Genomic DNA, 21603 nt, shown 5'->3' on the forward strand with positions numbered 1-21603 from the left:
TGGATCGGCCTGCATCTCGCGGGATTTCGGTGTTTGGGGCTTACAGAAGCTCGGTTCGGAGTTGTCGTCTTCCTTCGGAGTTCTCGAGGCAGCATTCGGCTCCTCCGCAGCCCGTGTCAACTGAGAAACACCGAGAGGCACCACGTGGGCTTAGCTCTGCAACAGCGTGTTGCAGGCTCTCCACGCAGATGCCGACTGTGGATCCGAAACCCCGGCTTGGCGGCCCTCGCACTCCGCCCCGGCCCCACAGGCCGGGCCGGGGGGGCCGCCCGTTCACCCGACTGTCCTGTGAGCCGTGGATGAACCAACGATGAGCCTGTCGAAGAATGGTGGTCTTACTAAAACATGGGGACAGACGCTCCTGTGTAGGGAAACTTGGCATCCCCGGCTCTGCAAATTCATCATTTCACATCTATCACCACGGTCGCTATCATCTGTTCAACACCTCGACCTCCGGCATCCATCATGTCTACCCGGGCCAGGTCCAATGAGCCCATTGCCATCATCGGCGGCGGCTGCCGCTTTCCCGGCGGTGCGTCGAGTCCTTCTAAGCTCTGGGATCTCCTGAGAAACCCCAGAGACTTGGTCAAGAGAATCCCGAAAGACCGGTTTAATGTGGACGCCTTCTACCATCCCGATGCGTCCTTTCACGGTCGAACCAATGCGCGATACGGCTACTTCCTTGACGAAGACCCATACGCTTTCGACGCTGGCTTCTTCAACATCCCGCCCACGGAAGCTGAAACAGTGGATCCTCAACAGCGTCTTCTGCTGGAAACTGTATACGACAGCATTACAGCCGCTGGTCTGAAGCTCGAGGACCTTCGGGGGTCTCCCACTGCCGTCTACGTTGGACTGATGCAACGTGACTTCCTCGATAGCCAGAACTACGATCTTGATGCTCTCAACACCTATGCCGCGACCGGGACGGCGGCATCCATCCTGTCCAACAGAGTCTCCTACGTCTTTGACTGGCATGGCCCGAGCATGACCATCGATACCGCATGCAGCTCCTCCCTCGTTGCTGTTCACCATGCCGTCGAGCAACTGAGGACAGGCTTGAGCAAGGTCGCCGTTGCCGCCGGCTCGAACCTGATGCTGGGTCCAGTTCCTTTCATTTCTGCCAGCAAGCTGAACATGTTCTCACCGACTGGCCGTTCTCGAATGTGGGATGCTGGGGCCGATGGATACGCCAGGGGCGAAGGCGTCGCCGCTATTGTGATGAAGACGCTCACTCAGGCCATTGCAGATGGCGACGTTATTGAGTGTATCATTCGCGAAAGCGGTGTCAACCAGGACGGCAAGACGGCAGGCATCACAATGCCCAACGCCTCAGCCCAGGAAGCTCTCATTCGCCAGGTGTATGAGCGAGCAGGTCTCGACATAAACAGGCGCGAGGACCGCTGCCAATACTTCGAAGCCCACGGGACCGGAACGCCGGCAGGGGATCCGCAAGAAGCCAAGGCAATCTCCTCCGCTTTCTTCGGGCAGAGACCGCGTGCCGAAGACGAAGAGCCCCTGTACGTTGGGAGTATCAAGACTGTCATCGGCCACACCGAGGGTACCGCCGGCATCGCTGGCGTGATCAAAGCCTCTCACATCATTCAGCACGGTCTCCTGGTGCCAAACATGCTGCTTGACGAGCTGAGTCCAAGGGTAGCCCCTTTCTGTTCAGATCTCCGCATCGTCACCAAGCAGCAGCAATGGCCGGCGCTCAAATGCAACCAACCGCGGCGCGTGAGCGTCAACTCGTTTGGATTCGGTGGAACAAATGCCCACGTAATCTTGGAGTCATACTCTCCCTGCTCCACGTATCAGGGGAAAACACCAGGCGAGCTATCGACACCTTGCCTCGCGCCAATCACGCTCTCTGCCAACTCCGAAGCCTCTCTCAGAGCCTCCATGGAAAGCCTTGGACAGTGTCTCAAGAACCATCCCGACATACAGCTGCGAGACCTTGCTTGGACACTGCTGAAAAAGCGGTCGAATCTCCAAGTCCGCCATACCATTCAGGCCAAGACCGTGCAAGGTGTCTGCGAGGCTATCGAGCGTGATGCCCCCTTGATGCAGGGAAATCAGACCATCGCAACCAGCTCGGACGTCAAGATGACACCCCAAGTACTCGGGGTGTTTACCGGCCAGGGGGCACAGTGGCCCGCCATGGGGAAGGCTCTCATCATGCAAATACCATACGCCCGCGCCGTCGTCTCGGAGCTCGATCAGTCTTTGCAGCTTTTGCCAGCAGACTACCGACCGACATGGAAGCTAATCGACCAGCTCTTCCTCGAAGGCGACGCCTCAAATGTCCACGATGCTACATACTCCCAACCTCTCTGCTGCGCAGTCCAGATCGTCCTTACGAAGCTCATCCAAGCTTCCGGAGTCAGATTCAAGGTAGTTGTTGGTCACAGCTCCGGAGAGATAGCGTGCGCCTTTGCTGCGGGCTACATCTCAGCATCCCAAGCAATCCGGATCGCATACCTTCGCGGACTTACTTCGAAGCATGCCGGCACCCCGAACGGTGCCGAGGGCGCCATGTTAGCCGCGGGCACGTCTTTCGACGATGCGAGTGAGTTGTGCGGTCTTGAGGCCTTTGAGGGCAGAATCACTGTTGCGGCGAGTAACGCACCAGAGAGTGTAACCCTTTCCGGAGACAAGGATGCCATCCTTGAGGCCCAGGTGACCCTGAACGACGAGGGGAAATTCAACAGGATACTCAAGGTCAACAAGGCTTACCACTCTCACCATATGCGTCCTTGCGCCGAGCCTTATGTTACCGCCCTGAAGGCTTGCGGGTGCGATGTTTTCGCCATGGACGCCGCACCGACGTCCATCTGGATCTCGTCAGTCTCCGAAGGCAAGGTGATGAAGCCCGAGGATCTCAAGGCCGAGTACTGGGCGGATAATCTTCTTTCCCCTGTTCTCTTCTCGTTTGCCGTCGAACAGGCATTGGTGAAGCACACGCCCCTTGATATTGGTGTCGAGGTTGGAGCTCACCCTGCCCTGAAGAACCCAAGCATCCAGACCATCGAAAACTGTGCTGGCGCCCCCATTCCATATGTGGGCTGTATGGAGAGAGACAAGGACGACACCGAAGCCTTCTCTTCGTGCCTCGGCTATCTGTGGTCGAGATTTGGCTCTGCTGCTATTGACGTCGACAGCTTGTACAGCACTCTGTCTTTGGATGCCAGAGACTTGTCCAAAGAGCTTCCATCTTATTCTTGGGACCATTCCCGCACGTACAGAAAAGAGTCTCGTACTCTACGGTCCTGGCTCGCCGCCGAGAGGCCTCATCCCTTGCTTGGCAAGCAACTCGCCCACAGCAGTCCTTCGTCAGTGCAATGGCAGAACTTCATCCGGCAGCGGGATATCGAGTGGCTGGACGGCCACTCCCTTCAGGGGCAGACTGTATTCCCCGGTGCAGGCTACGTAGTCATGGCTATGGAGGCTGCTATGAAGCTCGCTGGTGACCGGGAAGTTCAGCTCTTGGAAGTTTTGAACCTCAGTATCGACAAGGCTGTGACCTTTGAAGACGAAAACAGTCTGGTTGAGGTAAACCTCACTCTTTCTATCGACGCATCGCAGACCACGGATGACTACGCCGTATACGGGTTTACCATCAATTCTTGTCTCGCCAGAGAGACTGGTCTCAGCATATCAGCCGCGGGTCTGGTTGCAGTCACCTATGGACCAGGATCGCTCGAGACTCTGCCAGCTCCTCAATTAGAGCCACCTCACCTGAACAAGGTTAGCATTGACAGGTTCTACAACATGCTCGACGAGATTGGGTACGGCTACCGAAAGCAGTTCCGAGGAGTGAGCAGCCTCAGACGGGGAGACAGCAAGGCATGCGGCACCATCAACTACCATCGCCTCGAGGACAACCACCGCAACATGGTCCTGCATCCTGCTACTCTGGATGTGGCCTTCCAGAGTTTCATTGGAGCTTATACCGCGCCCGGTGATAGACGTCTGCGGTCTCTTCTGGTGCCTACTGGAATCAGCCGCATCGCTCTGAACCCCTGGGTCTCTGACAAGCTCCACGCTCTTTCTAGCCAAGTCAACTTCATTTCAACCTGCGCGGCAAGTGCGAGAAACTCCGTTGAAGGCGACATTGAAGTCTTCGATGCCGAGACCGACGCCACCATGCTCCACATAGAGGGCCTCAGCTTCAAGCCATTCTCTCCGCCCTCGGCTACCGATGACCATGAAATGTTCTCTAAATGGGACTGGGGCCAGCTCTACCCCGAGGCCTTGCTCGACGACCGCAGATACCACGCCACTGAGCAGGACATGGAGGATGTCAAGGTCATTGAGCGAATCACATACTGGTACATCAAATCCTTTTTGGACGGCGTCACCGATGAAGACCGCCAGAACGCATCCTTCACCTTCACCAAACAGATTCAGTGGTGCGAGCACACGCTCGCCGAGGCCAAGGCTGGCCGCAACGTATGGTACGAAGCAGAGTGGGACAAGGACACGAGGGCTGGCATTGAAGAAATGATCCGACAGTACGTCTCCCGGCCTGGAACGACGCCGCTTGAGCTAAGTGTTGATCTAGGAATGCATCTCATCCGTTCGTACGTCTTATCCAGAGAGTCGGCGAAGGTGCCGTGGAGACGCTTCGCGAGAACAAGAACGCTTTTGACCTCATGGACCATGATGGACTGCTCACCGAGTTCTATGGCGGCACCGTGAGCTACGGGCATTCGTACAACTATTACCAAACAATGCTCGAGCAGATCAACCATCGTTATCAAAACCTGGACGTGCTCGAAATCGGTAAGCCGACAGGACTCTGCCAAATGACCGCAGAGAGCACAGCAACTAATCATAAATCAAAGGCGCCGGAACTGGAGGTGCCAGCAGATACTTCTTGAACGACGATAAGCTGTCCTTCAACAGTTACACCTTCACCGACATCTCGAGCGCCTTTTTCGAGCAGGCTGCCAGCGAATTTGAGAGACACGTAGAAAAGATGGATTTCCGTCCGCTCGACGTTCGCCGCGATCCCACCGAGCAGGAGTTCAAGCCTCACTCGTACGACCTGATCATTGCCTCGAACGTGCTCCACGCTACCCCACGGCTCGAGGAGACTTTGAAGAATGTCCGAACTCTGCTGAAGCCCGGCGGTCGCTTGATCGTCATCGAAGTTGTACACCGCGAGCACACTCGCATCGGATTCATCTTTGGCTTGTTCGCTGATTGGTGGGCTGGCCATGATGAGGGCCGTACACTCGAGCCCTTTATATCTTACGATCAGTGGGATGTGCTGCTAAAGAAGACCGGATTCTCCGGTATTGACGGCCGTACTCTCGACCCCAACAGCAGGATTTTCCCAAACGGCGTATTCCATACTCATGCTGTCGACAATCTTGTGTCAAGACTTGATTCGCCATTGACTGCCCCCGTCAAAGAGCCATATGCGCCACTCGTCGTCATTGGGGGCTCTTCGCCCAAGACGGCCGAGCTCGTTGACAAGCTGTCCGGCGTCCTACCAGCGCGCAAGTTGGATAGCATCTCTTGCATCAAGGAAATCATCGACTTCGACTATCAACCGGGATCCACATTCATTGTGCTTTCCGAAATGGATAAGCATACCTTCGCTGAACTGGACGATGAGCAGCTCGATGCCTTGCAAACCCTCCTCAACGCCGCAAGCAACATTTTATGGGTGACCGAGGACGCCTGGGTCGAGAACCCTCAGCAAGCCATGACAATTGGATTTCTTCGCACTCTCCGCATGGAGTACCCGGACGTAAATATCCAGGTGGTGAATGTCGACAAGGCCGAGAATGTAAAGCCCGAGTTCCTGATCGAGACCGCTTTGCGCCTGGAAGACGGCGCAAACTGGCAGGATGGCGGCATTCTGTGGACGCAAGAGCCAGAACTGTTCTTGTCGGGCGACAAGGTCATTGTGCCACGTCTAAGGCCCGATGTTCCCAAGAACAACAGGCTGAATGCTGTCCGCCGCCCAATCCTGATCGACGCGGACCCTAGACGAGAGACGTTGAGCGTTGAGTATGATGGAGACGAGCTCTTTTTCAAGGTGCTCGAAGAACGCTTCATTCCCTCGGCCGTCGATGAGTCTCTTGTCAAGGTCCGCGTGCAGTTCTCTCTCGCAAAGGCTCTCAGAATTGGTCAGCTGGGCTATTTCAATCTGCTTCAGGGCAGGATTGCTGGGTCCGAAGACACCGTGGTAGCTCTCTCAGGGGTCAATGCTTCCTCAGTCCGAGTCCCTTCCAGCCGGCTCGTCACCGTAAGCAACAGGGAGGAGGCGTCTTTGCTCCCAGCCATCTCGGCGGACCTTTTCGCTCAGACTCTGGTGTCCGACCTCGCTCCAGGCTCATCCCTGCTGGTCTTTGACCCTCCCAGTTTCTATGCCGAGGCGTTGATCCGCCGAGCAGCGGCTTCCAGCGTTACCCTCACCTTTGCGTCGAACAAGCCATCTCCAAAGGCGAGGGGTATCCACTGGGTTCAACTGCATGAGAAAGAGACACAGCGGGGCCTTTGCCAGAAGTTGCCGCGAAATCCTTCAGTCTTCTACGATCTGACTGGGGATCGAAATCCAGCAAGCCTGAGCAACCGGCTCGCTAGATGTCTCCCAGGCAGCTGCTCTATCCGCCGTGTCGACAATTTGTTCCAGAACGTGGCCGCACCATTCGCTCCGGAAACGTCTCGAAAGGCATCTGCTCTTCTCGCCGACGCCATCGGTGCAACCGACAAGCTCACTACCACGGCCCACGATGCACCTGTCCTCCAGGGCCAGAAGATGGCGTCTTCGAAGGGGGCTGTCGGGATCAATACTATCATCGACTGGAGGTCAGACCAGATCATTCCCAGCCGCGTTCGTTCCATCGAGACAGATCAGACGTTTGTCGACACCAAGACATACTTGTTGGTCGGTCTTGCTGGTGATCTGGGTCGCTCTATTGCCCGCTTCATGGTTGAGCACGGCGCACGCCACGTCGTTCTAACCAGCCGCTCTCCCAAGATTGACCAGCGGTGGATCGACGAGATGTCCCAGATAGGAGGGAACGTCATGGTGCTTGCAATGGATGTTTCCAACGAGGCCTCGGTCGACGCAGGCCTCGCTCAAGTCAGGGCCTCCATGCCATCCATCGGCGGTGTTGCCTTTGGACCACTTGTTCTCCAGGACGTCATGTTCAAGAACATGGACCTCTCGATGCTGGAAATGGTGCTCGCGCCCAAGGTCACGGGCGCTCGCCTGCTGAACGAACGTCTCTCGGACCCTGCCAACCCGCTCGACTTCTTCGTCATGTTCTCATCCTTCGTCATGGTGTCCGGAAACCCTGGACAGGCAGCGTACAGCGCCGCAAACGCGTACACGCATGCCATCGCCCAGCAAAGACGTGCTCATGGCATGGCCGGGTCGACCATAGACATCGGTGCCGTGTTTGGTGTTGGCTTCATTGCCAGAGCTGGTCGCGAGCACGAGTACGATGTCGTCAAGTTCATCTTTGACGAGGTCAACGAGTGGGAACTCCATGCGCTCTTTGCTGAAGCAGTCGTTGCCGGTCGAAACAGGGCCATCAAGGACGTCGAGGTCATCACCGGCATGCCGTACATGGACCCCGTCAACCGTGACCGCATCCCCTACTTTGATGATCCACGGTTTGCTTACTTCAAGCTGTCTGATCGCAAGGCCCGTGGGGATGACGCCGCCGGCGCTGCTGGATCCATCAAGGACCGGCTTTTACAGGCAGATGGCATTCAGGAGGTCCGCGAAATCATCATCGACGGCCTTTCCAGCAGAATTTGCGGAGCTCTGCAACTCGCTTCCGCCGATGAGCTCAATCTGATAACTCCTCTGATCGACCTGGGAGTGGATTCCCTCAGTGCGGTCACGATCGGCTCATGGTTCTCCAAGAATCTCAGCATCGACATTCCCCTTCTGAAGATCCTTGGCGGCGCCTCTGTCAATGACCTGGCTGACGAGGCCGTCTCCCGGTTGACCCCTGAAGCCATTCCCTTGGCGCACTCCGGAGCAGCACATCCTTCCGGCGAAGCGCAGCCTGCGTCTGCCTTGCCCGCCGAATCAACCGCCGACGCCACTTCGTCCGTTGATTACGACGACGTTCCAACGCCAGCGTCTTCACTGGAGGAGGAGTTCTCCGAGCGCAAGGCACCACTCTCCATCGCGCAAGAGTACGCTTGGAAGCAGCAACAGCTTCCGCTGGATCCAAAGACCTTCAACAGCACGATCGGCATGTATATGCAGGGTCCTCTCAATCTCAACCGCCTCGCCTGGGCTTTCAATCAGGCATTGCTGCGCAACGACGCGTTCCGCACGTCGTTCATCCCGGACCGGGACGACTCGGGAAACCCTATCCAGTTCGTCATGAAAACGCCGCATGCCAAGTTTGAAGCCGTCCATGTTGCAGACAAGGCCGCCGCGGATCAGGGGTTCAAGGATCTGGAGGGCTACCAGTATGATTTGGCCAAGGGAGACACCCTCAAGATCGTGAACTTCCACTGGTCGCCTACTGATCACCTTTTGGTCATCGCTTACCATCGCCTTGTCGGTGATGGCTGGACAACTGAACATCTCTTCGTCGAGGCCGGCCAGCTGTATAGCGGCGCTCAGCTCCAGCCTGCGCCGAGCTATGCCGACTTTGCCATTCGTCAGCGCAAGCACCTCGAGGCTGGCGAGTTCGACAAGGACCTCGACTACTGGAGCGACCTGTTCAGGAGCTTCCCGGCAAGACTTCCCGTACTTGTCGTCCCCGGTGCCAAGGCGAACGTCGTTCCGACATGGTGGACTGAGCACGGAGTCACGGCACGGCTCAACCGTATGGTCGCCATCCGCATCAAGGATCGCAGTCGCAAGCACAAGGTGACGCCAATGCACTACTATCTGGCCGCCTTCCACGTGCTGCTGGCGCGTCTCACCTCGAGCACCAACATCGTCATCGGCGTCGCCGACACCAACCGGCCCACGCTCGTCGACCAGGCCACCATGGGCTACTTCTCCAGCCTCTTGCCCGTGCGTCTCGACTACGCCTCGGACAAGATCTTCAACGAGGTTCTCCTGGCCGCCAAGGAACAGTTGCGCCTGGCGCTCCTCCACAGCGCGGTGCCTTACGGTGCTATCCTCGACCGGCTCGGCCTGGCCAACCCGACTGCCGACAAGGCACCGCTTTTCCAGGCAGTTTTCGACTACAAGCAGGGCCAGGCGGAGAGCGGAAACATTGGGGAGGCCAAGATTGTGGATTCGCGCACGCCCCGCGCCGGGTCGCCTTATGATATCACATTGGAGATGAGCAATGACCCAACCAAGGATCCCTTGATCACGATCAAGTTACAGTCGGAGCGGTATCAGTCGGAAGATGCGGACGTGGTCATGAACGCCTACCTTTCGATCTTGAGCATCTTTTCGAGAAACCCAGCGCTAAGAGTTGAGGATGGAAGACTGGACCAGGGCGCGAAGGCGCGGGCTTGAAGTCTGGATGTCGGCCAAAACACAGTGACAAAGTAAATAAAATATCCCGACTTAGAACTGCGTCTCTGGCCGTTGAAAACTGCCTACAGTCGCTTTACTGCGGAGCCGGCGACGTGAGGCATTCTAGGTTACAACAGGCTTCGAGCGTAATCTGGGCTCCGTTGCATCACTATTGTGCTCAATAAGAGCAACTTGGGCTCCTCAGCCACCATTTATTAGAGCCTTGGAGGCGAGTAGGGCGAGCCTACAATCTCACTTCTCGTAGACGTTGCCATTTTCGGACCTGTCTCTTATTCTGTTGGGAGGGACTGGTCATCTCCAGAAGTTCTGTGATCATGTCGACCTTTGTCATCTATGTCCATATAACACCTAGCCTTTCACTCCTTTCTAGAGCTAGAAGGAATCATCAATAGACAATTCACTCTTTCCCAGTCTGTGTGTGCGGACAACATTGTTTAAGAACGGCTTCCTTTACTATCATAGAATAGATGCCTATCAATGTAGACTCCGGTTCACATCGGACTCCAGATTCAATGGAGAGTCTTGGCGACTCGGCTTATTCCTTTAGCCGGGGGTATGTGCATCGTAAGCGTGAAGAGATTATCCAGGAGTCGCCGCGGATGTTGAGGGCATTTCCACGTCTTGCACGGTTGTCGCTTCAACTAGACTCAAAACAAAACACTTTGCCATCACATTCGCCTGCAAGTCCCATTCAGCATGACGGGTTTCCACTAGCAGCTGCGCATTTGGCGAACTAGACTCGCCTCCGTACCCGCAGCTTCGCCTTCGGGTTCGTGACATATTCGATGAACCAAGGAAACGCGTCCACCCCCGTGTCCGCCCTCTCGAACTCGTAGTTTTGTAGCAGGTGAAACAGCATGACCTTCATGTTACTTGCTGCGAAGAACCGCCCGGGACATGCGTGCGTTCCAAGACCGAATCCCATACCTTCCGTCGTGGTCGTCACCAGCTGAGCCGAGTGCTCCTTTCCGGGCTGGTCACGTAGCCTGAGGAATCGATCGGGTTGCCACTCTTCGGGGTTGGGGAAGTACTTGGGATCCCACATGCGTGACATGTTGCTGGCAACGAGAGCACCCTTGGGGATAAGCGTGCCGTCGGGGGCGGTTACATCCTCTGTCGCATAGCGGTGCGTGAGAACTATCGGAAGTGTCAGCTTCGGCTCTGCAAGGCCCATCTTCGAGGGGAGTGAGGCGGAAGATGAGGAATCGACTTACGGACGCCCAAGGGCTTGATGCGCTGCGTCTCCCTTATGAGACTGTCGGCCAGCTTCATCTTGTAGAGCGACGTCTTCTCCCAGCCGCCCTCGAGTGCTCGTTGCGCTTCCCGGAGCAGCCGTTCCTTCCACTCGGGATGGCGGCACAGCTGGAGGAGAACGTTTGAGAACAGATCCGACGTCGTATGCACCGAGGCCATGCTGAAGGCCAGCTGAACATGGGCCGCGTGATAGTCCTTGCCCTTGGCGGTCTGGTACGCCCATGTGATGGCGTCTTGCGGCATCTCCCGGAGCCCCTTTTCGGCTTCGCGGGCCTCCTTGACGCGCTTCTCGATGATCGGCTGGATGAGTTCCTCGGCTCGCTTGACCTGTTTGCGGATCAGGCGGCATTTTGGCAAGAACCAGTGCACATATGCGCGCGCCCATTCCGGCCAGGCGCGGATCTCTCTCACGGCCAAGAAGAGCTCGTTGGTATACTCCTTGGTGTTCTTTTGCCATGACCTGTCCTTCGCGAGTTCGGCGCCGAGGAAAATGCGCGTCGAAATCTGCGACATGATGTCGCGGAGACTGGACATCAACTCGATCTCGCGCCATTCTACCAAACACGTTTAAACTGCGATCTTAGCAAATGGGTGAGGGCATTGTATACCGGTGCTTGTTCCCCAGATCTCATCAAATGCTGCCTGAGTTTCATCTGCCAAGTCCTGGGTGAATTTACCTGCAGGGAGGATCAGCACGAGGGCCTTGGAAGCCTGTGGGTTGAAGGAGGATGAGAGCAAAAGTACCTAAATTCGTGCTCAAATTGTTGCGGATCATCATAATGAGAACGTCTGGTGCACGCAAGCCTTCGAAGCCGGGCAATGAGGAGCCCATGGTTTTCTCGACCACCTCCTTGGCGGTGAAGCGAGGATCATTCTTGACCGCATCAGCCGTGGCAGGGGGGAGGACCAATCTGCTCCCGAAGGCGCCAATGATCCGAAAGGGGCCGTCGTACTGGTATAGCCAGCGTCTTTGTTACCACTTACTCGATTGCGCGACGAACCCAAGATATACCTTTTCATATCCTTCCTGAAGGATTGCATTCATATTGCTGGCACATCGTTTCACAGCATTCGTGCTGAGCCACTCGCCTTTCTCTTTGTTGATGATGGGGAACTTTGCAAGCTTCCATTTGAGTCTGAGGGCGGGAAGAATGGCATTGGCAAGGTAAGATACAAGCGTAGCAGATACAGCTGCCGCAAAGAGGAATCCAAGCCTGTCAGCCGATTCGCCGATAAGCATGCCGGCAAACATGATGTTCAGTTGCTGAATTTGCGGTCCGAAATCCGATTAGGATGCGAGAAACTTGCTGGATGGATTGCTGAAAAGCGCATTGGCCGTGATCGGATTATATCGTACATGGAACACGTAAATGGAGTTGCGTAGACTCACATGTGTGATCAAGCATATCCGGCTTGGGCCTTGGTGGTGAGGATTCGGTGTTTCTGTGAGATCAGACCACCGAAAGTAATGCCGAAACACCGAGCGACCGCATGCGGGGTTCCAGCTAGATAATAGATGTTACACACAACGGAAGCAAGGAAAGGGGAAGACTCAGAGGACTGTATATTCTTGTTCTCTATACTAAGGGTGGTTGGCCTTCTGCTCTCATAGCTGCGTGTGCTCAAGAGAGAGGGCCCCAGGGCGGTTGGTTCCCAAAGTGTCAACAAGCCTGTGGGATCTGTACGTGAGGCGGATTATGTTCCAACAAGTTGCAAGCCTGTAGCAAGTAAGTGGCCTTGGCTATGCTTACTCTAACGTGATCAAACGCTATGTAAGGCACCTCGTCCGCCATGTGGAAATGGAAGACCGACTCTTTTAGCATATTAATGGCGGATTGTGTAGCTGAACATACTTCGATGCGTGCAAGGCCGAGGCCAGAGTTACGTTCGTGAGTCGTCCCTGGCCAACACCAAGGTCCCTTCGCGCGCTGGAGTAGTGTCAGGAATGAGTCTGGGGGCCGTACTCTGCAGAGACACAGAGACGAACAAGGCAGGTTGTCTTCAGAATATGTTCCTACGCACTGCAAGCACAACTCATGCTACGAAGCCCATGAGCTAAGTAAACCGGATCGCATACATAAGATTCCTCACTGGCTCGAACTTGTCCTTGGCCTCTCCTTTCAGCTCGAACGCCGGGGCATCGTCAATCCACGTCTCCACGCTTGCTTTCCTCCCAAACTTTGCCACCATGCGCTCCCAGAACTGTTTGAAACTCGTCTGTGAATGCCGGTAAAACCTCTGGTCGCCGTGTATTACCTCGCGACGCGCCTCGAGCTTGGTCCCGCCCGTTCGTCCAAACAACAAGTCGTTCGGCCCGCCGGACAGCAGCTTGAGAATCAGGGCGGCGAATGTCTCCTGGTCCTCTATGCTGAAGCAGTGCTGCACGTAGTTGCAGGTGACGATTGGGAATTGCCCGTGCCACTCTTGCAGCGCGTTCTGGTCGAGCGCATTCGCTTGGCGAAAGGTGATTCCCGAATCGGCGTCCTTGAACAAGACGAATCCGGCGTCGAAAAACTTGTCCACGAGGTCCGCGCCGTACAGCATGGTCAGCGGAGCCCCTGCGTGGGCCTAATCATCACCGGTCAGCAACAGCCACTGGGTTGTCGAAGCAGAGCAGCTGCGTAGGGACAAACCAGGCTCCGCAGGTCCTGGCCGATCGCGCAGCCAAAGTCGAGCAGCTTGTGGCCCTGCTGCGTGCGCCGAACGGCTTCGTCAAACTCCTTGTTGTTTCTCAGCTGCAACTTTAGAAACAACCAAAGGCCAATGCATGGGTAGGGACAGTAATTCCACGCTTTCCTACGCTGCCGCGGCTGTCAGTGTTGTGGGCGACAATTGGTCATGTCAGAGAGAGAGAGTGTGTGTGTGTGTGCCCACAGCTTCGTCGAGGTGCTGCTCCAGCTTTTCTTCCGGGATCTTGGAGTACTCAACAAAGAGCCTCTTTGTATGCTCCTCGAGAGAGGGTGGAAGTCCTTCGGTCCAGAAGGGGGATGCCGTATCCCGGTCGGAGGGCAGACGATGTGCAGTTGCGGGCGAACTTGAGGGGGTTACAGCCGTCATGTTTGTGGTGATGGTCCTGCACTCCGGTAGACGGTGGATGGATCATGGAGGACAGATAATCACTATAACGAAAGGCCTTTCACCCAATGCTTGGCGTGCTCCCCATCTTAACTCAACAAATACCGCAGGATATAGGCAAGATGCGGGAAGGTGTGAAGTTCTGAACCGTCAACGCCGGGGTCCATAACAACAGTGACCCTGGACTTCGGGCATGGCTGGCCGAGACTCTCGGTCCGTTCGGCGACTCTCAACGCCGAAAAGCTACCATCGGCACTCCCAATAGGCCGAGCAAGTTTTCGGACTAGTTGTCGAGACTGCAGCGACGCTAACTAACAGTCCTCGGACTATTAGTCGAGACTCGGTCCGTGTTTGCCAGACCGAACCCTAGCCCTCGGGGATTTTTTGCGAATCTATCGAATCAAACGCTAATTCTTGGCATTTCTGGGTTTCCGCCAAGGACGATGACGGAAATTACAACATACATAAGTTACCTGCTTTGACGTGGAAGAATCAGGGATCAACATGTACTCACCAATAACGCACATTAGCGTCGACACGATGTCCCGTTGTCAACACGGAGTTACGGTCTAATCGCGTAAAGAGCGCGCCAAAGGACTTATCATGGACGCGTCAATGGAGGGAGTCAGGCGAAAACCGGAACCCTGGCGGAGTTTACGGAGTAGCGACCCGCGAGACTCGTTCGACCGAATGTTCGCATGTCGAATGAGAAGCGCCACATTCGATTCGACATGCGTAAGACTTGGCATTGAAGGAATCTATCGAATTCGATGTCCGTTCCTCAGATGTCCATCCCTGCTAACCTAACAGCCACCAACCCCCCCCTTTCCCCCCAACCCTAAGCTATGGAACTGCAGGGGTGCTGTTGCTTCTTGCCAGCGCTGCGCAACATCCGAGATGGAGTCTACCTACGTACCAGGTCTTCTTCTACCGACTCAAGAATCGGAATCTTCCTCCTCCGCACACGCAGCTTCAGCTCAGGGTTGGCCAGCCACTCGGTAGCGAGTGAAAGTGGCGGCGGAACTCCCCCTTCGTTGGCGCACCCAAAATCGTAGGCAGAGATGATCTCCACCAGGACCAGCTTCAGCTCGTTCGAGGCAAAGAATCGGCCGGGGCAGGCATGGGAGCCGTGGCCGAACCCCAGGTGCTCGGCGCTCGTAGAGACAAACTGCGCCGCGTTCCCCTTGGCCGATCCGCGGCTGGGCTCTTCCTCGCGCATCTTCACGTGGCGGTCGCCTTGCCATTCAAGCGGATTCGGGTAGATCTTGGGATCCCACTGGCGGTGAGCCATGGCGGCCACCATGGCCCCTCGAGGGAGGAATGTGCCGTCGGCCAGTGTCATGTCTTCCGTAATTTTACGGCCCATCATGGCTGTGATTCTCGAATTATCAGTGTCGTCGCTTTCCATATGGGCTGTTCAAGCTTCAAGGAACGAATAGAAAACGGAAGAACCAACTCATGCTTGCGGGCACCACGCGTTGACTCTCGTTCAGCACGCTGTCCATGAGCTTCAGCTTGTAGAGCGAAGTCTTGTGCCAGCCGTGCTCGCCGAGGACTTCGAGAGCTTCCTCTCGCAAGCGGTCGATATACTCGGGGTGTTTGCACAGATTCCCCAGGACATGCCCCAAGAGGTCAGAACTGGTATGCAGCGCCACTATGGATAGACCAAGCTGCACACCGACGGGGTCGTATTTCCTCCCCTTGGAGACTTCGTGCATCCAGCCGACTGCGTCGTTGGGCATCTTCCCCAGACCTTTCTCAGCCAGGTCAATCTGCTCCCTGCGCTTCTTGAGGATGGGGGCTATGACAGTCGCCGCGCGGTTGTACTGCTGGCGCAGCTTGATGCACCTGGGCAGGAACCAGTGCACAAGGAGACGAGACCATCCGCGGAAGTGGCGCAGTTGTCTCTGAGCCAGGCAGAGATTGACGGTATAGTCAATCGTAATGTTTAGCCATTCGTCGTTGTGGGCAGCCTCGTCGCCAAGGAAGACCTTGGCCGAGAGCGTCGCGACGATCTTGCGCGCCGTCTTGAGCGCGTCAACTTCGTGCCATTCTATCCGTCGTCGTCGTCAGTATCGTCATCGTAAGTCGCCAGCTCTTGAGGGGGAAATCTTCAAGACTGACCCTCGTCCATGCCCCATTCTTTGGCGAGGGCGGTGCGGCTCTCTTCTACCAGAACCTCCGTGAACCTGCCTGACGGGCGTAATGAGTCAGTAACCCCCTCCCCATTCAAGCGGCAGCATCAGTTGCATGTACTCACTCAGGTTATGGGTCATGGCTTGACGGACCATGAGAGAGAACATGTTGGGGTTGCCAGGCTCCGTCGGCTCTAGTAGACCGCCGAAACCGGGGAGGTTGATGGAAAACGCATTTCTCAGACTTTCAGAAGAGCTGAGACGATTGTCCGACTTCACAGAATCAATTAAATGGGGAGGCAGGATCACGCGGCGCCCAACTTGGCTGATGAGCTGGAATGGCCTTTCCCGGTACTGCGCAATGCTCGGGTCAACAACTTTGATAACATTGACAGGGACAAGTGAATAGATCACGGCGCACCTTGACGAAAGCTTCCTTGATGATTTCCTTGGCGTTGGTCTGAGCCCGGTCTATGGCTTTCTGGTCGGACCACTCGCCGGGCTTCTTATTTGCGATGGGGATGTGCCTCAGCCTCCATTGCAATATCAACCGTGGCAGACAGGCGTGGACCAAGAAGCTGATCAACGCCGCGGGCACGAGAGCCCATAGGGTTGTGGAAAAGCCGTCGATGAGCATGACTCCTTTTCATCGACGGAACCTGGTTCCCGCAACAACTCAACTGCGCTCCAACTAATGTCTATCTAGAAAAGGCGAGTGCCTATTTTGATATACATGACCTCACGGACTTGTCACGCTGTCGTTTAGCCGCCGGTCTGGAGACTCTGTCCCAACATCCATCGTCTGTCGGATCGCCGAACGCGGTCATGAAACTGGACACAGGTGAGAGGTGCGCTTTTGGCGCCGCATAGCGAGAAGGCGACAAGCTCGAGCATGCTTTCGGCGATTCGTGAAACGCCGAACATTGCCGGGCGGTCGGAACGGAGCGCAGGCGACCAGGCTCCTATAGGCTTCTCCTCGGCGGTGCCCAAGAGGCCAGTTACATTGCAGCGGATCCCACTTTGCTGCCGGCGGCGTTCCAGGCCGGGAACTGGCCCGGCCTTGCGCAAATCGCGGTGGGTATGTGTTCTCGCTCGAGTCAAGGCAAAGGCGACGACTCCCCCTTCACTAACACAACACTTGGACAAAGATGCTACGTTACGGGTGGGCTGGCAACTACCGGATTGCTCCGTACAAAGAACCCGAAAAAGACGGGAAGCAGACGGACGGCAAAGGGCGACGCTCTTCCAGCGGCGGCCGAGACCGTCCTCTCGACACCACACATGATCCCCCAACAGAAGGCCGACAGACTCAGCCAACCAGACTTCTGCTGGTCCTACATGGCTCGGCCATCTTTTCTTCGGACAGTCTTCAACGACGCGCTTTTGACCCCCGAGGTGCTGGATCATTCCTATGCGGGCGGGGGGTCTGTTGTCGACCCATTCATCTGCGAGTTCGTACCCAACGATCCTCAAAATCCTCAGGCCTGGAGAGCCTTGCGGAGATGGACAATATGCATCGCCGCAGCCGGAACCACCTTTGTGGTGTCTTTCTGCTCGTCGACATACACCGGAGCCGAGGCCGGGCTCGCGGCCGAGTTTGGCGTCAGTGAGGCTATCGTGAACCTGGGCCTTGCGCTGTTCCTCGTCGGCTACATCATCGGACCGCTGATTTGGGGCCCCATGTCCGAGGTATACGGCCGCAGAAACCTCATGATCGGCACCCTCGCCCTCCTAACCGCCTTCAATATTGGCGCGGCCGAAGCCAACGACATGCCCACCCTCCTCGTCTGTCGTTTTCTCGGCAGCATCTTCGGGTCCTCGCCCATGACGAACGCAGGCGGCGCCGTTGCGGACCTGTTCTCTGCTGCTGAGAGAGGGGTTCCCGTCGCTGTTTTTGCCGCCGGCCCGTTCATGGGGCCCGTCCTTGGCCCCATCGTCGGCGGATTCGCTGGCGACTATGCGGGCTGGCGCTGGGTCATGAGAGTCATGGCCATCGTATCCGGTGTGCTCTGGGTACTGGGCACGCTTCTCATTCCCGAGACATATGCTCCCGTCATTCTCGAACGACGAGCCAAGGCGCTCGAGAAGGCGACGGGCAACATCTTTCGAACTCGGCTGCAGATGAGTGGCTCACGTCCGACACTGGCACGGTCGATCCGCATCGCCCTCTCACGCCCCTGGGCCCTCCTCTGCCGCGAGCCAATCGTCACCATCATGTCCATCTACATGGCACTCGTATACGGCACTCTCTATATGATGTTCGGTGCGTTCCCTATCGTCTACCAAAAGAATCGCGGATGGAGCGCGGGCGAAGGCGGCCTGGCGTTTCTCGGACTCGCTGTTGGCATTGTCGTCGCCATTGGGCTCATAATACCGGATGATGTTTACCGTTTCAAGAAGATTGAACGAGAAGCCATAGCGCGAAACGAGCTGGGAGCAGCCCCTGAAGCTCGCCTCCCGCCCGGCATCGTTGGCAGCGTGATGATGCCCATCAGCCTTTTCTGGTTCGCATGGACAAATGGACCCGATGACCACTACATCGTGAGTATCATAGCCAGCGTCCCCTTCGGGGCCGGCATGCTCCTCGTCTTCTTCAGCCTCACGCAATATCTGGTCGACTCGTACACCATCTACGCAGCCAGCGTCATCGCAGGTAGCGGCATTGTCCGGAGCCTGTTTGGCGCAGCTTTCCCCATGTTCACGACGAAAATGTATGAGGATCTGGGAATCCACTGGGCTTCGTCTGTGCCAGCTTTCCTGTCGTTGGCCTGTGTGCCCTTTCCGCTGCTGTTCCACAGATACGGTGCGCGCATCCGTGAGAGATGCAAGTACTCCCGCCAAGCAGCTGAAGCCTTGGCCAAGATCAAGCTGCATGAAACAGTCACCGCATCGGACTCACGCGACGAGGCTAAGCTAAGACAAGGCCCCCTTGAGGCGTGATCTACGTCAATGTAGTCATGTTGTATCGCGACGATATGTCCTTGGGTTTTAAAGACCAGTATCCTGGGTTGGAAGTCCAATGCGTGAAGATTTCTCTCAGTAACAGAGCGACTGAATCGCCCTGCCCGATGGTCTAGTATCAGGAATTATGCTCCGTTGTAGCGGAAATGCATTGGGATCGATCAGGATAGAATCTAAGTTATTTCCTTGGTAGTTCTAGAGCATACGCAACGCAGGCGCTCTCATCCATATCCCCTCTCATCAAAACTACCGAGCAAATGGTAGTTATTCCCCTGGTGGTTCAGCCCCTTACCTATTGATGTGCTGGACTTGCGACATCTGCGAGGCCCAAGATAGCGGCACGGCAGCGCCGGAAGTATGCTACAACAGACGTATTGTTTATGCTTGCATCATCCTCCCATATGGATGCGACGAGGCGTGCCGGCAACGACGGGGTCACATGCGAATCGAGCACCACCTGCTCTGAAGATCGACTTGCTGACGACAAACTGCCGCCTCCAAGGTCGGGAGGAATACCAAGCAAGTGCTCCATATTGCTGAGCAACTTGCTGCCCGTCTCGAGTATGTTGAGCTTGGAGTTGAGGACGTGCTGGAAAGGGTCGGTCATGGAAACATACATGTCCCCCAGCTTGGGATTGTTTGGAACGTGACCCGTGCCAGAAAACAAGTGCGCTCGAGCTCCCAGGCGTGGCGCGTCTGAAGACCTTGGGCCCGAGAGAGAAAGACGCGATGCCGGGAGAGGCGTTGCCAGGAGGCTGAGAAGCACCTGTTCAGAGAAGGACCTCATGAGCTTCATGCACAGGACGTAGCCGTGCACCGCCATCGATGCCAATTTGGTCCGCATGTACTCGTCCGAGGGCGTCTGAGGTATCCGAGGCGTCATGATGGCCGCCATTTCATGTACCATTAGCACTGCCAGAAAACGGTCGAAGACGCCGTAGGCTTCGGTTATGGGACCTGCAAGAGGGCTTTAAATTAGCCATGGCGAAAACATCCTTGGAGTTGGGGATGGTGGCTTTACAATCCTGAGTGGCCTGAGTGGCCTGGTCCCCTAGCACCTTCGTGTAAGCCGCTTCCAAAGCCTGGCACACATTCGCGAGACGTCCGGGTAGGTCAGAAGCACTGTCCTGGAGTCCGCAATCAAGCTCGGGAGTAGCCGAGCTGCTTGAGATGGAGAACGGTTCACCGGCACTCAGCGATACATCTAAGAAGCCGGAGCTCGGAGGCAGCGGCATGGTGTAGCCAGCAAGCGAGGCAGTGTCCCAGGAGGGAAGGCGTGTGAAGAGATCGTCGCAGTTCATCAGATGGGGGTCAAACCCGGTCTCGATATCGGCCAACCTCGACGTGTCGGATTTTGCAGACAAAGGCTTCACACGGACGTAGTCGCATGCGTCATTCTTGTTCCTGTGGCTCTGTTTGTTGCATCTCGCGCTGTACACGCACTCGGCTCCGGCGCGCTGGCAGCGTAAGCACCGGGTCAGCGTGGTCCGGCCGCCGCCAATGCAACGGAGTTTCTGCTGGTGGCATCGGTCGCAAGACTTCCGTAAAGTTCGGCCTTTGTCCTGTCTAATCTTGGCGACATCGGCTCCCAACTCTGCGTCACACCGGCGTTCGGTAGCCGTGTCCGACGGTGTGTCCCGTGCATCATTGGAGGAGATGTAGCCGGCGTCGCTCATGGTGCAGGGACACGCTGGTAGACAGGGGAGAGGAAAAGTGAACAAGAACTAGACTTCGGCTGCAGTGACTGTTCACTGTTGTTTGTAGTTTAAAGATATGTGTAGAGGAATAGGTATGAGTATGACCGTATGACTGAATGCCTGCACAGGGTGAAGCCTTATGTACCGTACGTAGGAACCAGGAAGGAATAGCCTGCACATGGTGAAGCCTCATGTAACGTAGAAGGGGATAGCCTGCGTGGTGTCAGACCCGCCCCCGGGGTTACAGTCCATGACTCCATATCGAAACTATTGCTCCATGCTGGCTAGAGTAGCCCTGTTCTATATATGTACACCTATCCCATGGAGACCAATCCCTACGGATTAGAGAAAACTCACCGAATACAAGCCCCACAACGCATGCTTAATATAGTAAGATTTGCATATAGATATCTTGGCTAGCAATTTGCACAGCCCGGTTTTCCTCTCTTCTTGCACAAGCCGCAGTGGCAGCTACAGCCCAGCGACGTTATGTCCAGCTCCTGTCGGTACCAGAAGCCCTCTTCGAGAGCTACCGTAGCAGCACGGCCTGCAGCAGGGCCGTCCGGGCCGAGCAGAAGAGATTATACGAGAGGACAAGGTCGGAATTCGATGGCGTATGCCTATGCCTGGCTCGATAGTACGTAGCCGATTGATTGATCATCTTCAGCTGAGGCGGAAGAGAAGAGTCCTCCCTGGAACAAGGCCCAAGGGGCCCTATTATACGTGTGCAGTCGGGCCGACAGCTGTATGCCCTCGGCCCGGCGTCCGATCCGTCGTGGGTCGACGTCCGACCAACCTCGGCTCAATGTCTGCCTGGCCTCGGTCCAATGGTACGTCAAATTCGGGCTCCCATCACCTTGCGCTCGGCCCGTGACATATACGAATACAAGACCTAAACTTGCAATGTATAGCAAGGGACAAAGGCTTCAAAGGGCAGCAAGTCTGAGGGTATCTCGAAGGTCTAAGTACTACGAAAGCAAGACCTCGGGACAGT

At 56.1% G+C, this 21603-nt stretch overlaps 6 protein-coding genes across 6 annotated transcripts; 2 read left to right on the forward strand and 4 right to left on the reverse strand.

Moving 5' to 3' along the window:
* Window positions 1–465: 465 nt before the first annotated feature.
* HRG_08749 (polyketide synthase dehydratase domain-containing protein) lies at window positions 466–9466 on the forward strand (the record flags this gene model as incomplete). The annotated part of the gene is made up of 4 exons (XM_044867220.1): window positions 466–944; window positions 1011–4514; window positions 4565–4785; window positions 4848–9466. The coding sequence occupies 4 exons, from the start codon at window positions 466–468 to the stop codon at window positions 9464–9466; spliced, it is 8823 nt and encodes a 2940-aa protein (XP_044718107.1).
* Window positions 9467–10220: 754 nt separating this feature from the next.
* Window positions 10221–11993, reverse strand: HRG_08750 (cytochrome p450 domain-containing protein; the record flags this gene model as incomplete). The annotated part of the gene is made up of 6 exons (XM_044867221.1): window positions 10221–10363; window positions 10415–10624; window positions 10702–11295; window positions 11350–11418; window positions 11486–11693; window positions 11754–11993. The coding sequence occupies 6 exons, from the start codon at window positions 11991–11993 to the stop codon at window positions 10221–10223; spliced, it is 1464 nt and encodes a 487-aa protein (XP_044718108.1).
* An 803-nt stretch (window positions 11994–12796) lies between these two features.
* On the reverse strand, window positions 12797–13798 carry HRG_08751 (methyltransferase domain-containing protein; the record flags this gene model as incomplete). The annotated part of the gene is made up of 3 exons (XM_044867222.1): window positions 12797–13309; window positions 13375–13551; window positions 13616–13798. 3 exons carry the CDS (start codon window positions 13796–13798, stop codon window positions 12797–12799), a joined length of 873 nt encoding a protein of 290 aa, XP_044718109.1.
* A 922-nt stretch (window positions 13799–14720) lies between these two features.
* On the reverse strand, window positions 14721–16588 carry HRG_08752 (cytochrome p450 domain-containing protein; the record flags this gene model as incomplete). Its single annotated transcript, XM_044867223.1, has 5 exons — window positions 14721–15187; window positions 15273–15869; window positions 15941–16009; window positions 16077–16305; window positions 16373–16588. The coding sequence occupies 5 exons, from the start codon at window positions 16586–16588 to the stop codon at window positions 14721–14723; spliced, it is 1578 nt and encodes a 525-aa protein (XP_044718110.1).
* A 644-nt stretch (window positions 16589–17232) lies between these two features.
* On the forward strand, window positions 17233–18891 carry HRG_08753 (major facilitator superfamily domain-containing protein; the record flags this gene model as incomplete). The annotated part of the gene is made up of 1 exon (XM_044867224.1): window positions 17233–18891. The coding sequence occupies one exon, from the start codon at window positions 17233–17235 to the stop codon at window positions 18889–18891; it is 1659 nt and encodes a 552-aa protein (XP_044718111.1).
* Window positions 18892–19204: 313 nt separating this feature from the next.
* HRG_08754 (uncharacterized protein) lies at window positions 19205–20588 on the reverse strand (the record flags this gene model as incomplete). The annotated part of the gene is made up of 2 exons (XM_044867225.1): window positions 19205–19869; window positions 19934–20588. 2 exons carry the CDS (start codon window positions 20586–20588, stop codon window positions 19205–19207), a joined length of 1320 nt encoding a protein of 439 aa, XP_044718112.1.
* Window positions 20589–21603: the final 1015 nt, after the last annotated feature.

Source organism: Hirsutella rhossiliensis (genome assembly GCF_020360975.1).
Source record: "Hirsutella rhossiliensis strain HR02 chromosome Unknown scaffold00010, whole genome shotgun sequence".
In the NCBI taxonomy this organism is placed as follows: domain Eukaryota; kingdom Fungi; phylum Ascomycota; class Sordariomycetes; order Hypocreales; family Ophiocordycipitaceae; genus Hirsutella; species Hirsutella rhossiliensis.